The sequence below is a fragment of the Erinaceus europaeus genome, chromosome 2 (genome assembly GCF_950295315.1).
Source record: "Erinaceus europaeus chromosome 2, mEriEur2.1, whole genome shotgun sequence".
Taxonomy (NCBI): Eukaryota; Metazoa; Chordata; class Mammalia; order Eulipotyphla; family Erinaceidae; genus Erinaceus; species Erinaceus europaeus.
Genome location: NC_080163.1, coordinates 187,079,483 through 187,098,362, shown reverse-complemented (window position 1 = coordinate 187,098,362; position 18,880 = coordinate 187,079,483). Strand labels below are relative to the sequence as shown.

The following is an 18,880-nucleotide window of genomic DNA, read 5'->3' as shown; positions in this document are numbered from 1 at the left end:
AGTGTTGCGCAAAGCTTAAGAATTCGGGTTCCAGTCCCACTCCCCACCTGCAGGGGAGTCCCCTTCACAGGCGGTGAAGCAGGTCTGCAGGTGTCTCTCTGTCTTTCTTCCTCTGTATCTCCCCCTTCTCTCTCAATTTCTGTCTTGATCCTATAACAAATAAATAAATAAATAAGATTTTAAAAAAAAAGAAAGCAGTAAAAAGTATGAATACCCAATGACCTCACTCACAGATGGGCTCTAAGAAATAAAGTAAAGGACAGTACAGGATGAGTTGTCAATGGACTGCGGTCTACTGCAGCAGATTTGGGGACTCACAAAGGGGGAAGGAAAGAGCACTAGTGGAAGATGGGGACCTCAGTCTCTATGGTGAAACAAGATGGTGGTTTGGGTGAAGACAAAGTGTACTGATACTCATCTTGGGGAGATGTGGAAATGTACTCTTGTGACAAAAACAAACCTGCAACCAGCATTTCCTCAGTAAAGTGACACTAGAGTTGTAAACATAAGTAATTTTTTAAACATTTGAAAGACTCAGCCTATGGCCTGTGCACTTAAAAGTTTGAGACATTCAATCAACTTTTCCCATCATATTAATTAAAGTGATTTATATGACTACAAGTTAATAGGAGTGTACATAAACAGCATTCCCACCACCAAAAGACTGTGTCCTATACCATCCCCCACAATCCCCTCCCTCAGTGAAGCCAAACATCCACTCTCACCCTCCACCCGGAGATTTTTTACTTTGGTGCCCTACTCCATACTCAATGAAATCCTGCTTTCAGTTTCCCTTTCTGTTGATCTTTCTCAACTTCTGTTTATAAGTGGGATCATCCCATACTCATCTTTGTCTTTCTGACCTAGCTCACTTAATTCCTTCTAGCTCCATCCTGGTTGGGTCAGAGAAGGTGGGTTCATTGTTCTTAATAGCTGCATAGTATTCCATTGTGTATATATACCACAGCTTTCTCAGCCACTCATCTGCTTTTGGGCACCTGGTTTGCTTCTAGGTTTTAGCTATTATGAATTGTGCTGCTATGAACATAGGTGTACACACATCTTTTTGGTTGGGAGTTAAGGAGTCTTTGGGGCTTATCCCTAGGAGAGGAATTACTGGGTCATATGGAAGGTCCATGTCTAGCTTTGTGAGAGTTTTCCAGACTGCTCTCCTCAGAGGTTGGACCAACTTACATTCCCACCAGCAGTGCAGAAGAGTTCCTTTGTCCCCACAGCCTCTCCGGCATTAGTTGCTTCTGTCCTTTTAGATGTATGCCATCCTCACAGGAGTGAGGCGGTATCTCAATGTTGTCTTTATTTGCATTTCTCTGACAATCAGCGACCTGGAGCAATTTTTCATTTGTTAAACAAATAATTTTTTTAAAGGGAAGAATATCCACTGGATGAGATAGTAAAGTAGCTGAGATATGCACATTTAGGAAATACAAAGAGTGTCACTCAAAATAAATACACACCAAGATATTATAATTAAAATAAAAATAAACTTAGGATAAAGAGAAGATCCTGAGGGCAGCACAGGGGTGGGTGGGAAAGGAAGGGGTTCTGGGATTGGGCAACCAACCCAGAAGCACAGAGACACACTCTACCCACTTCCCCTGTGTGATGGAAGCCCCAGTAGCCCAAGTTTCTTCCAGACTATGCAACCTTGATCCCAGACATCCACCCCACCCAACTCTAGATCACTCACACAGCAATTGCCATAGTGCCTCAGTGGTGGTTATGGGTGCCGGATTTTATTTTAGTTTTTATTCCCCTACTTTTTTTCAATTCAATGTAATTTTATTAGTAAGTTGATAATGGTTTATGAGATTATAGGGTATAGTTCCACACTGCACCAACCACCAAAGTTCTGTGCTCTCCCCACTCACAACTTTTGGTAGTCACCATAATTCTCACAAAGTCTTAGAGACATCTTGTCTAGTGTGCGTACGTGTATGTGTGTGTGTGTGTGTGTGTGTGTGTGTGTGTGTGTGTGTGTGCATATGTTCAATGTGCTTCAATTCTCTATATTCCACATATGAACAAAACTGCTTGGTAGCTGTTCAGTATCTGTGTGGGCAGAGACTTCTCAGCAGTGCCCAAGACTAGGCCTCTTGATGTTACACAGCACCCAGTGGAAAACAGTCCCAGGCACTAGGCTCATCTAGGGGGTGATGGGAAAATGGACCCCACACACACATACCTAGAGCCCCACAATTGCCTCCAGCAGCTGTCAGGGGAGCTGGGCTTTCATACCAGCTGAGATCACTCAGGGGAGAGTCTGAGCAGCTGACCTGATGGGCCCCAGGAGATGAGGGGTAGACAGAGCTAAGTAGTTTGAAAGGGGAACAGAAATGTCCATGTTAGAAATAGCCTGGGGGGGGTGAGCAGTGGCACACCTGCAGGGGAGAAGCTTCATAAATGGTGAAGCAGTTCTGCAGGTGTTTGTCTTTCTCTCTCCTCTCTTTTCCCCTCCCTTCTTGATGTTCTCAGAATCTTAACTGGGGATCATTTTGGTAAATGAAAAGCTAGTTTAAATGTTAAGAAATAGAGTAGGGGAGACAGTATAATGACTTTCCTGCCTGAGGCTCCAAAATTCCAGTAATCACTAATAATAATAATAATCAGACAATGTAGAGCACACGTGTTATAATGCTGAAGAACCTAAATTCAAGACCCTGGGTGCATAGCAGTGAAGCTAAAGAAGAGCAGTGTTGGGGAGACAGTATAATGGTTCTGCAAAAGTTCTTAATGCCTGAGGCACTAAAGTCCCAGGTTCAACCCCCAGTACCACCATAAAGCAGAGGTGAGCAGTGCTCTGGTAAATCTCTGTATCTTTTTGTCATTAAAAATGAATAAATTAATTTAAAAAGTAGCAGTGCTACAGATGCCTTTCCCTTTCTGCTTCTCTATGTCAGAGCAAATAAACAGATAAAATAAGTTAAGGATTTCATTTGGAACATGCCAGTATTCCAGGGTATAATATTGGGTATGATACATTTAGTTTCACCTATGATTGCTATCTAGGAATTACCTCATCTTGTCTAACAGGAGTAGAATTTATTTTGTTTTCATTAGGCTGATAAGGAAAACTCATGATCTGTGTTTTACCAAAATATTAATTATTAAGCATGGGTGTGCTTTTGAAGCTGGGGAATGAATTTGTGTGTGGAGGGAGTGCTGTGTCTTGACCATCTCATGTTTTGTAACTTGTGTGGATGTGCAAGACTTTTTTTTTTAACTCTTGGAATATAATTCACTTTATTCTCTTAGGGGTTCAAATATTTTTGAAGAAATCCTCTGAAATCTCTCTAAAATCTCAATCATGTGTATTAGCTTGTGTGCTCAAAAGTAGTGCATGAAACAGGTGTTGAACTTGAAGGGTGTTCAAGACTTCCTATCTAGAGCTCCCTGGTGCAACACTGTTTCTGTAATTGCTTTCAGTTTCAAAACTGATGTTTTAAGAATTGTTTTGTAAATTCTATAAAACTGATATTAATGCAACTGAAGATCAGCTTTTGGACAAAAAGCCATATCAAAATGTCAAACATTGGTGGGAAAGGAATATTAGAAAAAGCAGTCTATATACATATATAAACTCACCTGGGCACGGAGCCAGGGAATGAGCAAGGAAAAGGCAGGTGGGAGCATAGTGAGCTGAGCCTCTTCCCGAAGTCTGGGGGGAGGGAGGAAAGCTCCCTTTGAGAGCTTGTGGACAGTGGTCAGGCACAGGAGACTAGGCAGGGATATATATATATATATATATATATATATATATATATATATATATATATATATATATATATGGCAGTATTCAGGCAGCCCTCAATCTAGAACCATTGCCAATGAAAACTAAAAGAAAGGTTTAGATCTTTCTCCACAGTGCTGGGAGTAGATCTGAGCTGTAAGTGGAGTTTTACCCACATTTTTATGCAACAATAATCAGTCACAAATGGGGCTAAACTCACACTTGCTTTCTCATTCTCTTATTTTTAACACTGTAAACTATTCCCCCCTCCACTAAAATTATTTGGAAAGAGAAAATGAAAGAGAGAGATCTCCACAAGCAGTGGAATTATGCATCCCTCAGTCCTTGGACAACATTGGGGCCACTCACATTAGATCCCAAAAGCAACAGCCAGACGGTGCACTTGTGTGAGACCACCATGAGAGAGCAGCTGTCTCAGAGCCTGGTGTCCCAGTTGCTTAGCAACTCAAGGTCATTGTGATGTCACTGAGTCAGGAATTGGGGCAGGGACATTAGGAGGGTGGCCTTACTTGTCCAAGGCTGGGCTGGCAGGAGAGCTGGGGAGGAGGTGGCTTGGCAGATGGGAAGGGATCAGATTTCTGATAATAAAGAAGAACCAGGTGGGAAAGGGGAGAGGGGAGGAAGAGGCACCCACCTTCCCACATCTCTAGGTCACCTCCAACACCCTAGCATTACTGCAGCCTCACTGCAGCAACTGTCACAGCCTCCTAATTGGCAGTGGGGCTACAGACTCACCAGATACTTTCCTGGACCAGAATCAACACTGGGGATGGCTGGAAGGACAGAAAGTGTGTCTTGAGTACAAGGCTTAGTCTCCAAAATCTGGCAGACAGGATGTGGGTGAGATTCAATTGTCTGTCCAAAGGTAGATTATCTAAATCTTTATTTGGGTTGTATTGGGTCCATGGCACTGTTCAGTCTTACAAAAATATTATTTGTCCCAGCTGAAATGACAATGTATTAATGAGAGAAGAGCGTGGAGTCAGGTAGGGAGGGAGTGTTGGTGCAGGATATGCAGAAACACTGGTGCTTCTGGCTCTGCCTCTCACTGGCCTTCTCCCCAGCTCTCTGCAGGGTGCATGGGAAAGGGTGCTGCTTTCCCTAAGCTGACCAGCAGTGCTCCATCATTTCATGCAGTGCTGGACACTGCACCCAGAACATAATTCATGCAAGGTGTGCACTCTACACTGAGCCACCTCCCTGCCCCTCCCCATAAGACTAGTGTTAGAATGTCAGAAGAGTCGCTTGACACTTAATATGAACCTGCTGCTGGTGGTAAAGGGAGGTGAAAAGCCATCACACTGACTAAGGGGAGGGGGGCAACATTTGTTCCCCTGATATTATAAGGTTCGTCACGCATTATCGCTACAAAGAATTGAGGAGAAGGCATGAATACTCGGCACTCCAAACATTTATTCAGGGAAAATTGAGAACATTCACATATTAAGAGGATTATATGTATGAGAGAGAAAGAGGGTGGATGGGGAGTTAGAGTGGGAGAGGGAGAGGGAAAAAGGAGGGAGGGGAGGGAGAGGGAGAGAACAAACACTTACATGGTGATCACATGGTAATGCTGGCAGAGAGCAAGAAAAAGTGTAAAAGGACACTTCCATGGTGGTTGACAGCCAAGGCAGAGTCCAAGCTCTCTAAGACTCTAGGTTTTAAAACCCAAGTCTCACCCTCACTTTCCAAGCCACGCCTGTCACTGCTCCTATGTTCTGGGCAGTACCTTGTCCCTCAACACCACCAGCTATTCTTTCAGGAAGGGGGAGAGAGAGAGAGAGAGACCCATGGTAGTGTAGCTCAGAGATGATAGAGAATCTTGCTTGAGTCTTTCCAGCCATATTTATAGAGGTAGAAGGAAAGTATGGAAACCCAGGCAGAGGGTTCTGGGTCAAGCAAGATGCAGACTGGAGCTCCTTGGGTGCTCTGGTCTCTAGTTCATGGCTTCCTGGATCCTGATTTTTTTTTTTTTTGTAAAAATATTGTGGAAGGACAAAGACGAAGCTTGTTAACATCTATGAAAACTCTGAAGCTCAGCTGCCTGTCCTAAGGGCAAAGGGCATTCAGGAAGGAACAGGCTGGAGTATGAGTTTCTGGCCTGGGGCCTTTTCTTTGCAAATTTAGTATTAACATTTTAATTGCTCCTTTGCAAAAGCAGCTCCTGCTGAACCCCTGAACCCTGGGCTGAATGTTATTTAGCTTCTGCTTAACCCAATGTGTGAATCTCACTTTGGCTCTGTCATCACTGGCCTTGTACCCCATTCCCTCCAGGCCCACAGCTTCCTTTTGGTGGCCACTGTAATCACAAATCTTTTGAGTAGAATGTCCATATCAGATTACAACTTTTTCTTTTTTAAAGTTCTTTTTAAATTTATTATCTTTATTTATTGGTTAGAGACGGCCAGAAATCAAGAGGGAAAGTGGTGATAAAGAGGGAGAGAGACAGAGAGACCACAGGACAAGGGGTGGATACAGCCAAGCACTTTCAAAGAGGAACAGAAATGTCCGCGTTAGAAACAGCCTGAAGAACCAGCTTTTCTCACACCAACAGAAATGTCAGTTTATTTACTAACTTAATTTAAAAAAAAATCCTGACAATATAGCTCCCTAGAGGGTAGTCAATACAATTGTAAACCAATGAATGTTAAGTCTGTGCTTGGAGATATATAGCTAAGTGAAAATATTTTCAGAAAGGAGAAAATTTTCAGAAAGGAGAAAATTTTCAGAAAGGAGAAAATTCTGGGTCTAGTTAGTTTAGTGGTTTTATTAGTTTGTGTAATGGCTATGCAAAAAGACTTTCATGCCTGAGGCTCTAAAATCCCAGGCTCAATCTCTCTCCCCAACTCTCCAATAATCCAGAAAGGATCAGTGCCCCCTAGTATCTTTCTCTCTATATATCCCTTTCATTAAAATAAATAGTGGGGGGCGAGGAGCTCAGTCCCTATTCTAGGTCTAGCCCCCTTGCTCAGGAGGTGTAAGACCCCCCACACACACACCTCCCTCTGCCCCCCACACTCTGCAGCCTGCAGGCTGCCTGAGCTCCAGCTGCTCACTGTCTGCCAGGACCCTAGGCCTCTGCCCTCTGGAATGTCTGCACCTGCTCCTCAATCTGTTGGTGCCTAAATTTAGACAAATGGCACTGGAACGGGGTTGGGGGGGGGGTCAGTACTTTTGTACAGGAGGCTTTGGGAGATGTGGTTGACTGTCCTTTGCATGAAGTTTGGACCAAATTGAACAGAAAGGGGAGTTTAGTGCTTTGGAAAGAGTCACAGCTGCTAGTGGAATGTGCTCTCCTCTGTCAAGAAAAATAATGGGAATGAATGAAGCGCTTACAGAAAATCCCAGACTAGTTAACATGTCTCATCTTTGATCAAGATGACAGTGAGTAATCCTTGAGAACTAGGTGATCTAATAAGAATATGAGAATCTATACACTGAGGAATAAAGATGGCACCCCTACATAAGCTAGTATGAAAAAACTGAATCCAGCATAGTTGCTTCAAATTAGAGGTGGATGAAAGGTTTTTAAATAGCAACTTTTAGCAATGGCATTGGAAAATGAAATCACTTGCACTAATGCTACTGGAACTAATTAGCATTTAACTTTCTCAGGACTGCAGATAAACACAACCCACATTCTTTTTCATAATTCTCTATCATTTTTAGGACAAACTGTAGTTATAATATCTGGAATTCATGAAAGTATTGGTGGTTAAAATCTAGTTGTAGGAATTATGTACTTCAAGGACAACATTGCTATCTTGTCTTACATAGTGGTCGGGGAGGTGGTGCAAAGTGCTGCCTGAGAACAAGACAGAGTCCCCACCTGACCAGGTCACAGGCCTCCCCAGGCTTCCCAGCAAGGAGGTGCCTCAGAGCTCAGGCCTGAACCCTACCACTACCCCATAATCAATAATCACTATGCGACCCTCAGTCTGTGTTTCCACAAACCTGAACATGTGTTCCTCACCCACATGAAGGAGACACAGACACAGATAAGTGTGCTGCGAGTTAAGACTTTATTTGCATCCAAGACCAGATTCCATCCTGCCTGCTCTCATCTCTTGGGCTCAGAAGATGCTCACCGACTCCAGCATCACCTTCCCTCTCACCTCCAACCTGCACACTTCACACAGAGGGATCCGGTAACAGAAATGGTAATATTCCTGGTCTCCTACCACAATCTGTAGTATGAAGCAGTAGTGATCAAGTTTCTGTTACATGTGACCAAGTAAAGCTCACCACCACCACCCCCAACTGAGACCCAGGTTCCTCAGGGAAAACAGGGTGTATTCTATTCTAACCCCCCCCCCCCAGGGTAAGGTGAGCTGATTGTCACTTCTGTGCAGTTAGTTGTATGGATTCTACACTGTGACCGTGATGGTGGAGACCACAGCCCAGTCCTGCAGACTTCTGCGGGGGACAGTCTGGGGGTTGAGGGTCTGTAGTGACCACTTTTAGCAGGGACTTGTTTATGGACCATGTGCATCCGAGTCATCCTTGTTCCTGATTCAGAGCCCCTGTCTCACTCTCAAGCGTAGGGGATGGATGTTAGGTTGGCCACATGTCCCTGCTGGGAATCCACTCCTCTGGGGAGTTTCCTCAGCTGCCGATGCATGACCAGTGCACTAGTGGGTTGAGTCAGGGGAGGGAGAGAAATGGAGGACTCCCCCCAACAATCCTGGTCACCCTCTGGATCACACCTCCTCCAGGGTCTCCTACCCTTCCCTATCTGACTTTGGATTCGAGCGCTGTGGCTGACACGCACCTGGAAGCCTTCTTGCTTTGGGATGATCATCAACTCAAAGCCCTGCCCGCGGAGGAAGGGGACACAATTTCTACATTCCTCTCTGCACCAAACACCGTTCTCCTTGGTGTTCAAGACCACCTTGTTCTCATCAAAGCGGGGGTTGAAATGCAGAGCTAAGTCAGGATCTGGACAATTGCTGGTTGCCAGGTTTATTTCAAATCTGTTGGGTGGAGGTAGGATGTGGGGTGAGATGGGGAGGCTACACAGACCAAGGTCAAGCAAGCACCATGGGCCACGATTTCAAATCGCCAGCACACACCCCCATGCACACAAACTTGGGTGCTCACACAGCAGAAGGAAAGGTACTGGAATGGGGGCAGGGAGGTTAGACACAGGGTGTCTGAACAGGTGGAGGGGGCCTGTGGGTTAACTGTGCAAGGACCTGGGTACCCTTCTTTTCCAAAGATTCTGTGAGTTGCTGTCAATTACCAGGGCATGCCCAGTTCCCAGAGAGTTAGAATGCTATCAGGGACATATTTGCAGCAATCATTGTTACCAAGAAGGCTGAATTTCCCAGAATCAGAATCAGAAAGTTAGAGAAGTGATAAATAGGTCTCCAGATACTCAGGGCTCCTCCAGATCATACAATGTTTTTCTAGAGTTTCTGGAATCAGACCAGAGGTCACAGGAGTACAGTTTGGAACCCTGAGATTTCCCTGGACCCCTAGATCCTTTAGATGTAATGACTCCAGCTGGGGACCCATAAGGGAGATGTTAAATTACATAAAATCAAAAAAGACTGGGGTGGTCTAGGAGGGACACAGTGGATAAAGCACTTGACTGTTAAACCTGAGGTCCTGAGTTCAGTTGCCTGTGTGTACCGAGTGATACATTGGCTTCCTTTCTGTCCTGTGTTTCTAATCAAGTAGTCTAAAAATATACTGGGGATCCAAGTCCTCAGTGAGTATGGTGGCCATATCTAGTTGGAAGAACATCAGTCAGCAGAGACTGGGGCCCTCCTGTCCTCACCACTGGGCCTGGAGTCTGACCTGTCAGAATTATCAGGAACAGATCCACGGATTTTCACCACGGTGCCAATTCCAATGCCATTTCTCAGTGAGATGTTGCAGGGCACATTCAGTGCGCACTAGGCAAGAGCAAACAGAAAAGGGGGGAGATCAATGCCTAACAGGACCAGGGTAAAGACCAGCAAAAAAGGAGAAGTAGAAGGGGTAGGGGGGAAGGGGAAGGGAAAGAAGGAGGAGGAGGAGGAGATGAAAAATAAAAGTCACACAGGGGAAGACTTGTAGAAAGAAACAGAATAATATAATGTGAAATATGCAGAGTGGGTCAGGCAGAATAATGGTTATGCAAAGAGACTCTCATGCCTGAGGCTCTAAAGTCCCAGGTTCAATCTTCTGCACCACCATAAACCAGAGCTGATCAGTGCTCTAGTAAAAAAAAAAAAAAATTCACAGAGAGACAGAGAGAGAAAAAAAAACACTAAAGGAAAGAGAAGCACTGGGTGGGGATTCAACCCAGAAGCAGAGCCCAGGCACTCAGAGACACCCTCTCACCCACCTTCTGCTGTGTGATGGAGACCCTGGCAGGCCCAACCCTCCCCCAATCTGTGCAGCCTTGGTCCCACACACCCCACGAGGATCCCTGATCCCCAGATCACTCACAGAGCTGTTGTCCATGGCTGAGACAGGGGTTCAGGCAGTGGTCAGAGTGTTGCTGAGGGTCTGGCTGTTGAGACCTTAAGTATCAAAAGGTGCAGGTGTGGCTGGTCCTGCTGACTCAGCCCATCCCTCCCAACCTACCCAGTGTCACCTGGCACAGACCCTGTTTGGGGGATCAGCTGTCACTTCCTGGAACTTAGACTGCCTTCATGGTTCTCAGTTGCCTGATCCCTGTGCTGTGAGCCCTCTCCCCACCACCATTAGACACCCCAATCAACGCAAAGCAAGATCCATCTGACCTATGGGCTGATAACTCTGTGTTATTCAGGGGCCTTGATTTACTCCACCCAACATTCAGGAATTTCTTCCTTCCTTTCTGGGCCTACAGTCCCCACATGGGTCCCTCACCCCTGGGCTCCCCTTCCTTGCCTATGGCAGGGTGGGGGTCACTCCTCCATGAGGATAGGCTGAATAGCAGAGGGCCTCGAAGGCCCTGCAACCAGACCCTCCTGCAGATGCTGCCCTGCAACCAGCCCATCCCAGCAGGAGAGGTTCTCAGCACCAGAATGTCTGTCTCCATCCCAGGAGTGGCTGCTCCTCACATGAAGAGGGAAGAGCCCCCGCCCATGCAGGCCAGGCTGGGGGAGGAGCAGAGGAGGGATTCCTGCCTAGGGGAGGAAGGAGTCCTTGCCCACCCTGGGGGGTTGAGTCTGTGCTAATATGGACTCCTGTCTGGGCAGGGCTAGAAGACTGAAGGAGCCTGAGCTTCTGTGTCTCTGGGGGCTCTCTGTGACAGGTGGCCCTGAGTGGAGACATGGACTGGCACTGATTTGAGTGAGTTAAGATCTTGGTCTCAGAGCTGCTGTTCACACACAGTGTTGAAGATGCTCTGGGGTTTGGTGTTCATTACAGGTTCCCTCTGGCAGTAGTCTGGGAGGGGCAGGAACATGGTAGACTAGGGGTGCTGTACTGCTGTGGTAGGTTTAAGGGATGTGTCCACCCGTGGAGATTAGCTACAAAGCTAGCAGAAGTTGCCTCAGTCATCTGGGAATCCCACCAAACAAAGAACTCATATATTCAATGTAAACACTATTTAAGTGATTAAAGGACAAAGTTATTGTTGTGTATGAGACTCAGGAATGCCACACTCCCCTTCCTTGGAAGATGACCAGGCAGCCTGCCTGAAACCTGAGCTGACTCCCCACACTTGCCTGTAGGGAAACAATGGCCACTAAGCACCTGCTTAGAATAGACACAGCAACCAGATGCCCACACTCCCAGCATGCCCTTCAGCAGAAGCTTATGGATCTCTCCTGTCAAGATCCTCAAAGCCCCTCCACTGGGGGTGTGCTCTGATGACCACCAGCCTCATAGTGTAGAGGTGGGAACTGAGGCACAGAGAGACTAAGGAACTTTCCCAAGGTCATGGAGCTGGGAGGCAGCAGAGGCAGAAATCTTATGTGGGCAGGGTCTGTCCAAACTACTCTGCGTTCAGCATGAGGATGTGTGGGGAAAGCTTTGTCTCAAAGGCAGCTAAATCCCAAGGGTATTTGTCTTACTATCCTGCTTTGTCAAGAAGATTTATAAATCAACAAGCCACAAGTCTAATTTTCATCTATGTGGAGTGGCTTGCAGCCATAGTCACCCTGGAAGTCAAGGGCTCCACACCCTGTGTTCCCCACACTCAGCATGAGCACTCCCATCCCCACCCAGTGTCACACTCTTTTCAGGACCTGTTTTGCAACCGAGCTAGTGTCCAAGGTTAGGATCCCCATTTGGACAAAAAAAAAAAATCTTTGCAGGACTTTCTAAGATTCAGCATCTGGCTTTGAATTACAGGCTCCTTTCTGTCTCCCAGCCAGGGACTGAAGGGACTTGCCAGGTGACCTTATGTGCATTTCTCCCTTTCTTCCTAATGCCTCGTGCCACCTGTCCCTGTGATGCCTCTGTCCTCTGGCTCTGGGCCATCAGCAGAGCCTCTGTTTCCAACCTAACATTTAGTTTAAACAGGAAGGAAGAGAGTTTGGCCTCTTTTCTAGTCATCTTGTCAGGATTTTCCTTATTTGAAGAAACATTAAAGCAGGAAATAGACAGATCTGAGAGGGCATTTGATTCCCTTTGCAGGGATTTTGTCTGTGTCTTCTCATCTCCCTGAAGCAGCTCCTGTACTGAGATCCATTTGGCCTTGGGCAACTCTCTGATACCTCAACATAGAAACACCCACTCAGGGGAAACTCACGATGAGCTGTGTCCATAGGTCCTGTAGTCAGATGTCTAGTGGCAGACGGTGACCCTGCTGATGGAATGAATAGCTGTTTTACAGGCAGCAAAGCACTAAAAGTACACTTCAGGTTATCTCAGGAGAAAGGAGTTTGAATCTCAACTGGTTCATCCGGGAGAAACCATGACTCTAGGCCTTCTCTCAGAGAAGTTGCTGGTCCTCATGGATGGAGTCTGAGCTTGTGTGTTTTATCAATAGGAAAAGCTCAACATTAGAGCAAGGACTAGACGTGTAAGTAAAGTGTTTTGTGTGGATAATTGTGCCAAAGTCACAACTGATGAAGCTACATAATGATGAGGAATCTGGCTGTCAGCTGCCTCTTTGCCAGCCAATCAAGGGATCCTGTTAACTTCAGGGAGTACTGTTCTCCAGGGAGGGAAACCATTGCTTTGACCCAAGGGTGTTCCTACAAAACGATGATATTGAGAAAACTTATACTTTTCCACATGAACAGAAAATATACTCCAGTCTTGGAATTTGCCTTAAAAATTAACTTAGGTTGTGTGGAGTTGTACCCCTCCTACCCTATGGATTTGTTAATTTATCCTTTCTTAAAAAAAAAAGTAAAAAAAATTAACTTAGGAAGCATTTGCATATAGAGAGCCTTTCCCCAACACCCACCGGTTCATTTGAAGTTTGGCAAATGAATTGTATCCAAACACTGCCATCTTCAGGGTATCATTCTGCCCTTAGTGTGGATTAAACATTCTGTGAGTGGGTGAAAGTATTTTCACAGAAGACCATGGTTAGAACAGCATATTGGTCTATACTCCCAGAAGGGTAAATGATAGGAGAAATAAACCAAAGGGCTCTGTAACTACATTCCATCAGGACCCAAAGCATTTGTCACCAGGAATCTTGATTTTTTTTAATATTTATTTTCCCTTTTGTTGCCCTTGTTGTTTTTTGTTGTTGTAGTAGTTATTATTGTTATTTATGTCATTGTTAGATAGGACAGAGAGAAATGGAGAGAGGAGGGGAAGACAGAGAGGGGGAGAGAAAGATAGACACCTGCAGACCTGCTTCACCACCTGTGAAGCTACTCCCCTGCAGGTGGGGAAACAGGGGCTCAAACCAGGATCCTTGAGCCAAGGAATCTTGATTTTATACCATCAATGAAAGGGAAGTGAATCTGGAAAACACCTGAGGAAGCCAGGCACTGTGTCTCTTATCTGAGAGAAGAGGAAAGGAAAAGCACCTATAAGTAGTAATAAGTGTAAGAGTTACTTAGAAAGGAAGTGAAGGCAGAACCATTAAAAAAAAAAAAAGTAAAGACTGCAAAAGTTGAATAAAGGCAGGAGATTGGCATACCATGATGGGCCTAGACCTTGAATAGATCCCTCTCTCCATTGTTACTGGTCATCTCCATCAGGAACAACACAGTAGACCCCTCTGTGGGCCTTCATATGTGGATCAACGGAAGAGAATATTCCATCCTCCAAATGGACAACATACTCTATATTCCACTTGAGGAAGATGGGTCCTGAAATTGGGGCAGCTTGAAACGTTCTACTCATGACCTCAGAATTCAAGCTCAGACCTACAGGGATGCAGAGGTCACATAGGCTCCTAAGCTGAATATGAGCCCCAGATCACATCAACTCGATGGAGTTTACAGTCAATATTTATACACCTTTCCCATATTTGGGAGATACTCTCTTCCCAGATCCAGCTTTCTAACCCTTTTTCCATCCATGATATCATCTCTCCAGACAATAATTTGGGTCCACCTGCATATCAGATATCAGATTCAGAAAAAAAAACACAAAAAACTAACTAATATAGTCATGGGCTCTTTGGAATATAACTAAAATAGGAATACTAGCTATCTTCAAAACGGAGACCCCCAAATCTTCATCTGCAATATCCCAGCCTTTAGGTTCATGATTAGTCAACAATTTGTTTGGCTTTATATGCTAACTCTTTTTTCAGCCACCAGGTTCAGATGCTACCATAATGCCAAATAGACTTCTCTAAACAGACAACCCCACCAATGTGTCCTGGAGCCCCACTTCCCCAAAGCCCCACCCCACTAGGGAAAGAGAGAGGCATGATGGGAGTATGGATTGACCTGTCAATGCTCATGTTCAGCAGGGAAGCAATTACAGAAGCCAGACCTTCCAACTTCTGCACCTCATAATGATCCCAGGTCCATACTCCCAGAGAGATAAAGAATAGGAAAGCTATCAGGGGAGGAGATGGGATATAGAGTTCTAGTGGTGGGAATTGTGTGGAGTTGTACCCCTCTTATCCTATGTTTTTTGTCAGTGTTTCCTTTTTATAAATAAATTTTAAAAAAAGGGGGGGGGAAACGAGGGCCTGGAGCATTAGCACACTGTGTCAAGTAGAACATAGTGAGGAGTGCAAGGACTGGCACCATGATCCTGGTTCAAGCCTCTGGCTCCCCACCTGGAGAGGAGACATGTCCGGTTCTCAGGAATGGTATTTAGACTCTGGAGGTCTCTACAGCTCATCACCATCCTTTGATAAGCTAGCAGGAAGCCCTAGGGTTGCTCTGTGTCCATCTTGGGCTTTGGGCAGAAGCCACACTCTGAAGATTCCTGCTAAGTATGCCAGTGCCAGCTACAACCATGCACTTTTCATTAGATTGGTTCTCCTGAGGTTCAACAGCTCTGCTGCTCATGACAATTAGCTTATTTCTTACATATTTCTTACTTTGCAGAGGATGGCTCTCATAGGGTCTTAGAAGGTAAATTTCTCTGCTTTCTGGGGGGTTCACTGAGACTGGGTTTATCATAATTTAAGTTTAATGTTGGAGAGATTCTGCATTCTGTGGAGGAATGGATTTTCTTGCTCACAAAGCTTGTGCTTTTTTTTTTTTTTTTTTTTTTGCTGGAACAGGGGTGGCCTCTTTAAAATGGAAGCTGTAGTTCCACATTCACTCTTCAGTTGTTTCCTGATTTCAGTTTCCTATAACTATCTCTGCCATTGGCTGGGCTCAATTATTTTACTGGAGCATTTACACCCTGTGCTTTGGAGTCTGTTTCTCTGCAGCACAGGGTGGCAGGCTCCAACTGCATCCTTCCTCCTCCACAAAGTCAACCTCACCTAGTAAAGCAGCTGATTTTCACGGTCTGAGAATGAGACAGGGCATGGGGGAGTCATGTATCTGAAGCAAAGTCATTACTGTGGATAAATATGAAGCAATCTCTGGTTCTCCCCCAATTTTGCCTTGAAGTCACCAGTGGTGCACCCTGTTAAGCGTTCATGCTCTCATGCACAGGGATCCACCTTCAAGCCTCCAGTACACCTACAGAGTGGAAGCTTCAAGAGCATTACAGCAGTGCTGCAGGTATTTCTCTTTATCTCTCCCTCTCTACTTCCTCTTCTCCTGTTAATTTCTCTCTGTCCTTTAAAAACCAAATAAAAAAAGCAATGAGGGGAAATGGCCACCATGAGCAGCACTGAGCCCCAGCAATAAAATATTAAAAAATATAAAAGGAGGGACAGAAAACATCAACTTTTGACAAGGATGTGGAAAAACCATGACTGAAATACACACACTGGGTGTGTTAAGTTGAGATAACCATTTAATTAAACTATGTTTTAGAACCTCTAAATTCACAGTAGCCAAAGAGCCCATTGACAGATGACTGGCTAGAGTAACTGTGTCTTTCAGGCCATATGGATGGAACTGGAGGTAATTATGGATAAGTACAGAGATGAAAGACAGCTAAAGGAGGTTCTATAAGTGGGGTATAAAGAGCTAAAACACGGGGGTCGGGCGGTGGTGCAGTGGGTTAAGCGCATGTGGCGCAAAGCACAAGGACGGGTGTAAGGATCCCCGTTCAAGCCCCCGGCTCCCCACCTGCAGGGGGGTTGCTTCACAGGTGAAGCAGGTCTGCAGGTGTCTATCTTTCTCTCCCCCTCTCTGTCTTCCCCTCCTCTCTCCATTTCTCTCTGTCCTATCCAACAACAAACAACATCAACAATGGTAATAATGATAGCCACAGCGAGGCTACAACAACAAGGCCAACAAAAGGGGGAAAAATGGCCTCCAACAATAATAGCCACAGCGAGGCTACAACAAGGGCATCAAAAGGGGGGAAAAATGGCCTCCAGGAGCGGTGGATTCATGGTGCAGGCACCGAGCCCGGCAATAACCCTGGAGGAAAGAAAGGAAAAGAAAGAAAGAAAAAGAGCTAAAACATATGAACTTATAAGACAAACAAAAAACAGAAGTAAATAAACTTTCTCTGAGACTTTGTGAGAATTGTGGTTGTTACCTTTGTGAAATGGAGTGTGGGGACACGGAACTTTGGTGATAGGTGCAATGTGATGGGTGCAATGCGGAACTACATCCTATAATCTTACAGTCTTGTAAAACACTCTTAGTCACAAATGTTTTTAAAATGGCTTATAAATATAATAAAGAAAGAAATAATGATGGGATGAAAATAATAAAGGAAATAATGATGGGAAAATGGCATCTAAGTTTTCAAGATGTAAAATACAGAAAGTTGAGAACAACAAAAGATTCTCAGCTTAGCAAATGGGAAAGGGGAAGTTCAGCCTGTTAAGAGAATTGCATGCTTGAGGCTTGGAGGTCCCAAGTTCAGTCTCCAACACCAGCAGAGTTGTGTGGCCTCTGCACATACTCTCTCTCTCTCTTCCCCACTAAAATAAACATAAAATTTGAGGCAGACTGGGAGTATGGACCGACCAGTCAACGCCCATGTTCAGCGGGGAAGCAATTACAGAAGCCAGACCTTCTACCTTCTGCAACCCTCAATGACCCTGGGTCCATGCTCCCAGAGGGCTAGAGAATGGGAAAGCTATCATGGGAGGGGGTGGGTTATGGAGATTGGGTGGTGGGAATTGTGTGGAGTTGTACCCCTCCTACCTTATGTCTTTGTTCATTAATCCTTTCTTAAATAAAAAATTTAAAAAAAATTTTTTTTCTTAAAAGTTGCAAAGTACTAGGTCAGACATTTCACCAAAGAAGATGACAAACACAGAAATGAAGTTCAATACCATTTGCCAGTAGGGATATGAAATTGCAACTACAAATGCAAATCAAAGCCACACTTTAAGATGACTTTCATAAACAGAGAAAACAATGTCACAAATGACAAGGAGGATGTGGAGAAATTGGAAGAAGTGTGTTGTGGTAGTGGGATGATAAAATATACAAAACTTCAAATGGACCAGTAGGTCATGGGGGAAAGCTCTAAGAACTGTGCAAATGCTTCTCTGGATTGTATTTAGGGAAAATAAAATCTTTGGGGGGGGTCTAAGTGAGGAATGAGGGAGGTCCTTTTGAATTATGCAAATGTTTTCCAGGATATGCTGATGGCAAGTCACAAAATTGGAGTGTATCTTCCATACTGTGGTAAAAGAAAATCTCCACAAAGAAATATTACACACGCCGATACCAGGGGCCAAATCAGTCAAGTTAAGGTGGCTTCTGTAAAGCAAACTGAGCCTTGAAGAAAAGAAAATGTAGAGCACATAGCGGATTCTAACTATCAACTTGCATGGATTCCCCATTTCTGTTCCTACAATAAATTCCTATCCTCAAGTGGCAGATTTCTGCAATTCACAATGAAGATCTAGCAAATTATCACTGGGAGAGATGACCTGGCCTGCCTGGACTCTCTGGAGTCCAAATCATCTGTCGCCCAAACCCTCTAACACACCTGGCTCACCATTAAACCGTCCCATCCTCCCTCCCTCCACCTGCAGGTGACGCCATGGAGGACACAGACCTCATTGGAGTGTAGACCACGGACCGAGCCAGAGCCAGAACCAGAGTAACAACCGAGGGTGCACCAGAAGACCCACAGCCTGGCGTCCCCGTTGCTTAGCAACCCTGTTGCGCTCTGAAATCCAAATTCTATACTCAGGTTGCGCATGCGCAGCAGAAAGGTGCCCCATGCTGTCAGAGGCTGGAATGGAAGAAACCTGGGCAAGAAGGGCATGTGACCCCAGAAGACTTTGCAGGGAGATAGGAGGTCTATAGAGTGTGCCCGCCTTGTAGTCCTCAGATCCACACCTCCAGGACCCTCCTGTAGGTGGTCACTGCCTTAGCCACCTGCCTTGACTCCTTCCCTGCAGTGAAGTTCACCTCCCCTGCAAGCACCTGGGATTGTTGGGCAAATCTGAGGCTGCACCAGACACGTCAGTGAACTGAAATCAGATCAGAAGGGCTGGAGCAAATTCAAAGGAATTCTGTGGGTGTGGGGTCAGGTGGTCAGAGAGAAAAGGCAGAGAGTCTGGTGTGAGAGACCGAAGATGCTCTAATAGTGGGGCCGGGTAGTGGCGCACCTGGTTGAGCACACATGTTACTCTGCTCAAGGACCTGGTTCAAGCCCCTGGTCTCCACCTGAAGGTGGAAAGCTTTGCAAGTGGTAAAGCAAGGCTGCAGGTGTTTC

General features: G+C 45.3%; 1 protein-coding gene across 1 annotated transcript; it reads right to left on the bottom strand.

Moving 5' to 3' along the window:
* Nucleotides 1–7,772: 7,772 nt before the first annotated feature.
* On the bottom strand, nucleotides 7,773–18,234 carry LOC132537043 (galectin-7-like). The gene is made up of 6 exons (XM_060186478.1): nucleotides 18,215–18,234; nucleotides 12,444–12,500; nucleotides 10,208–10,281; nucleotides 9,572–9,669; nucleotides 8,541–8,742; nucleotides 7,773–7,956 (listed from the first exon to the last, which is right to left on the bottom strand). Exons 3-6 carry the CDS (start codon nucleotides 10,220–10,222, stop codon nucleotides 7,843–7,845), a joined length of 429 nt encoding a protein of 142 aa, XP_060042461.1. The 5' UTR covers nucleotides 10,223–10,281; nucleotides 12,444–12,500; nucleotides 18,215–18,234; the 3' UTR covers nucleotides 7,773–7,842.
* Between the last annotated feature and the right edge of the window lie 646 nt (nucleotides 18,235–18,880).

Bases quoted from the DNA above. Each gene is read 5' to 3' on its own strand.
- LOC132537043 (XM_060186478.1), bottom strand. The intron at 8,743-9,571 runs GTCAGACTCCAG...TCCACCCAACAG, and splicing joins GTTCCTGATAATTCTGACAG to ATTTGAAATAAACCTGGCAA. The intron at 7,957-8,540 runs GTGCGTGTCAGC...TTCATACTACAG, and splicing joins CAAAGCAAGAAGGCTTCCAG to ATTGTGGTAGGAGACCAGGA.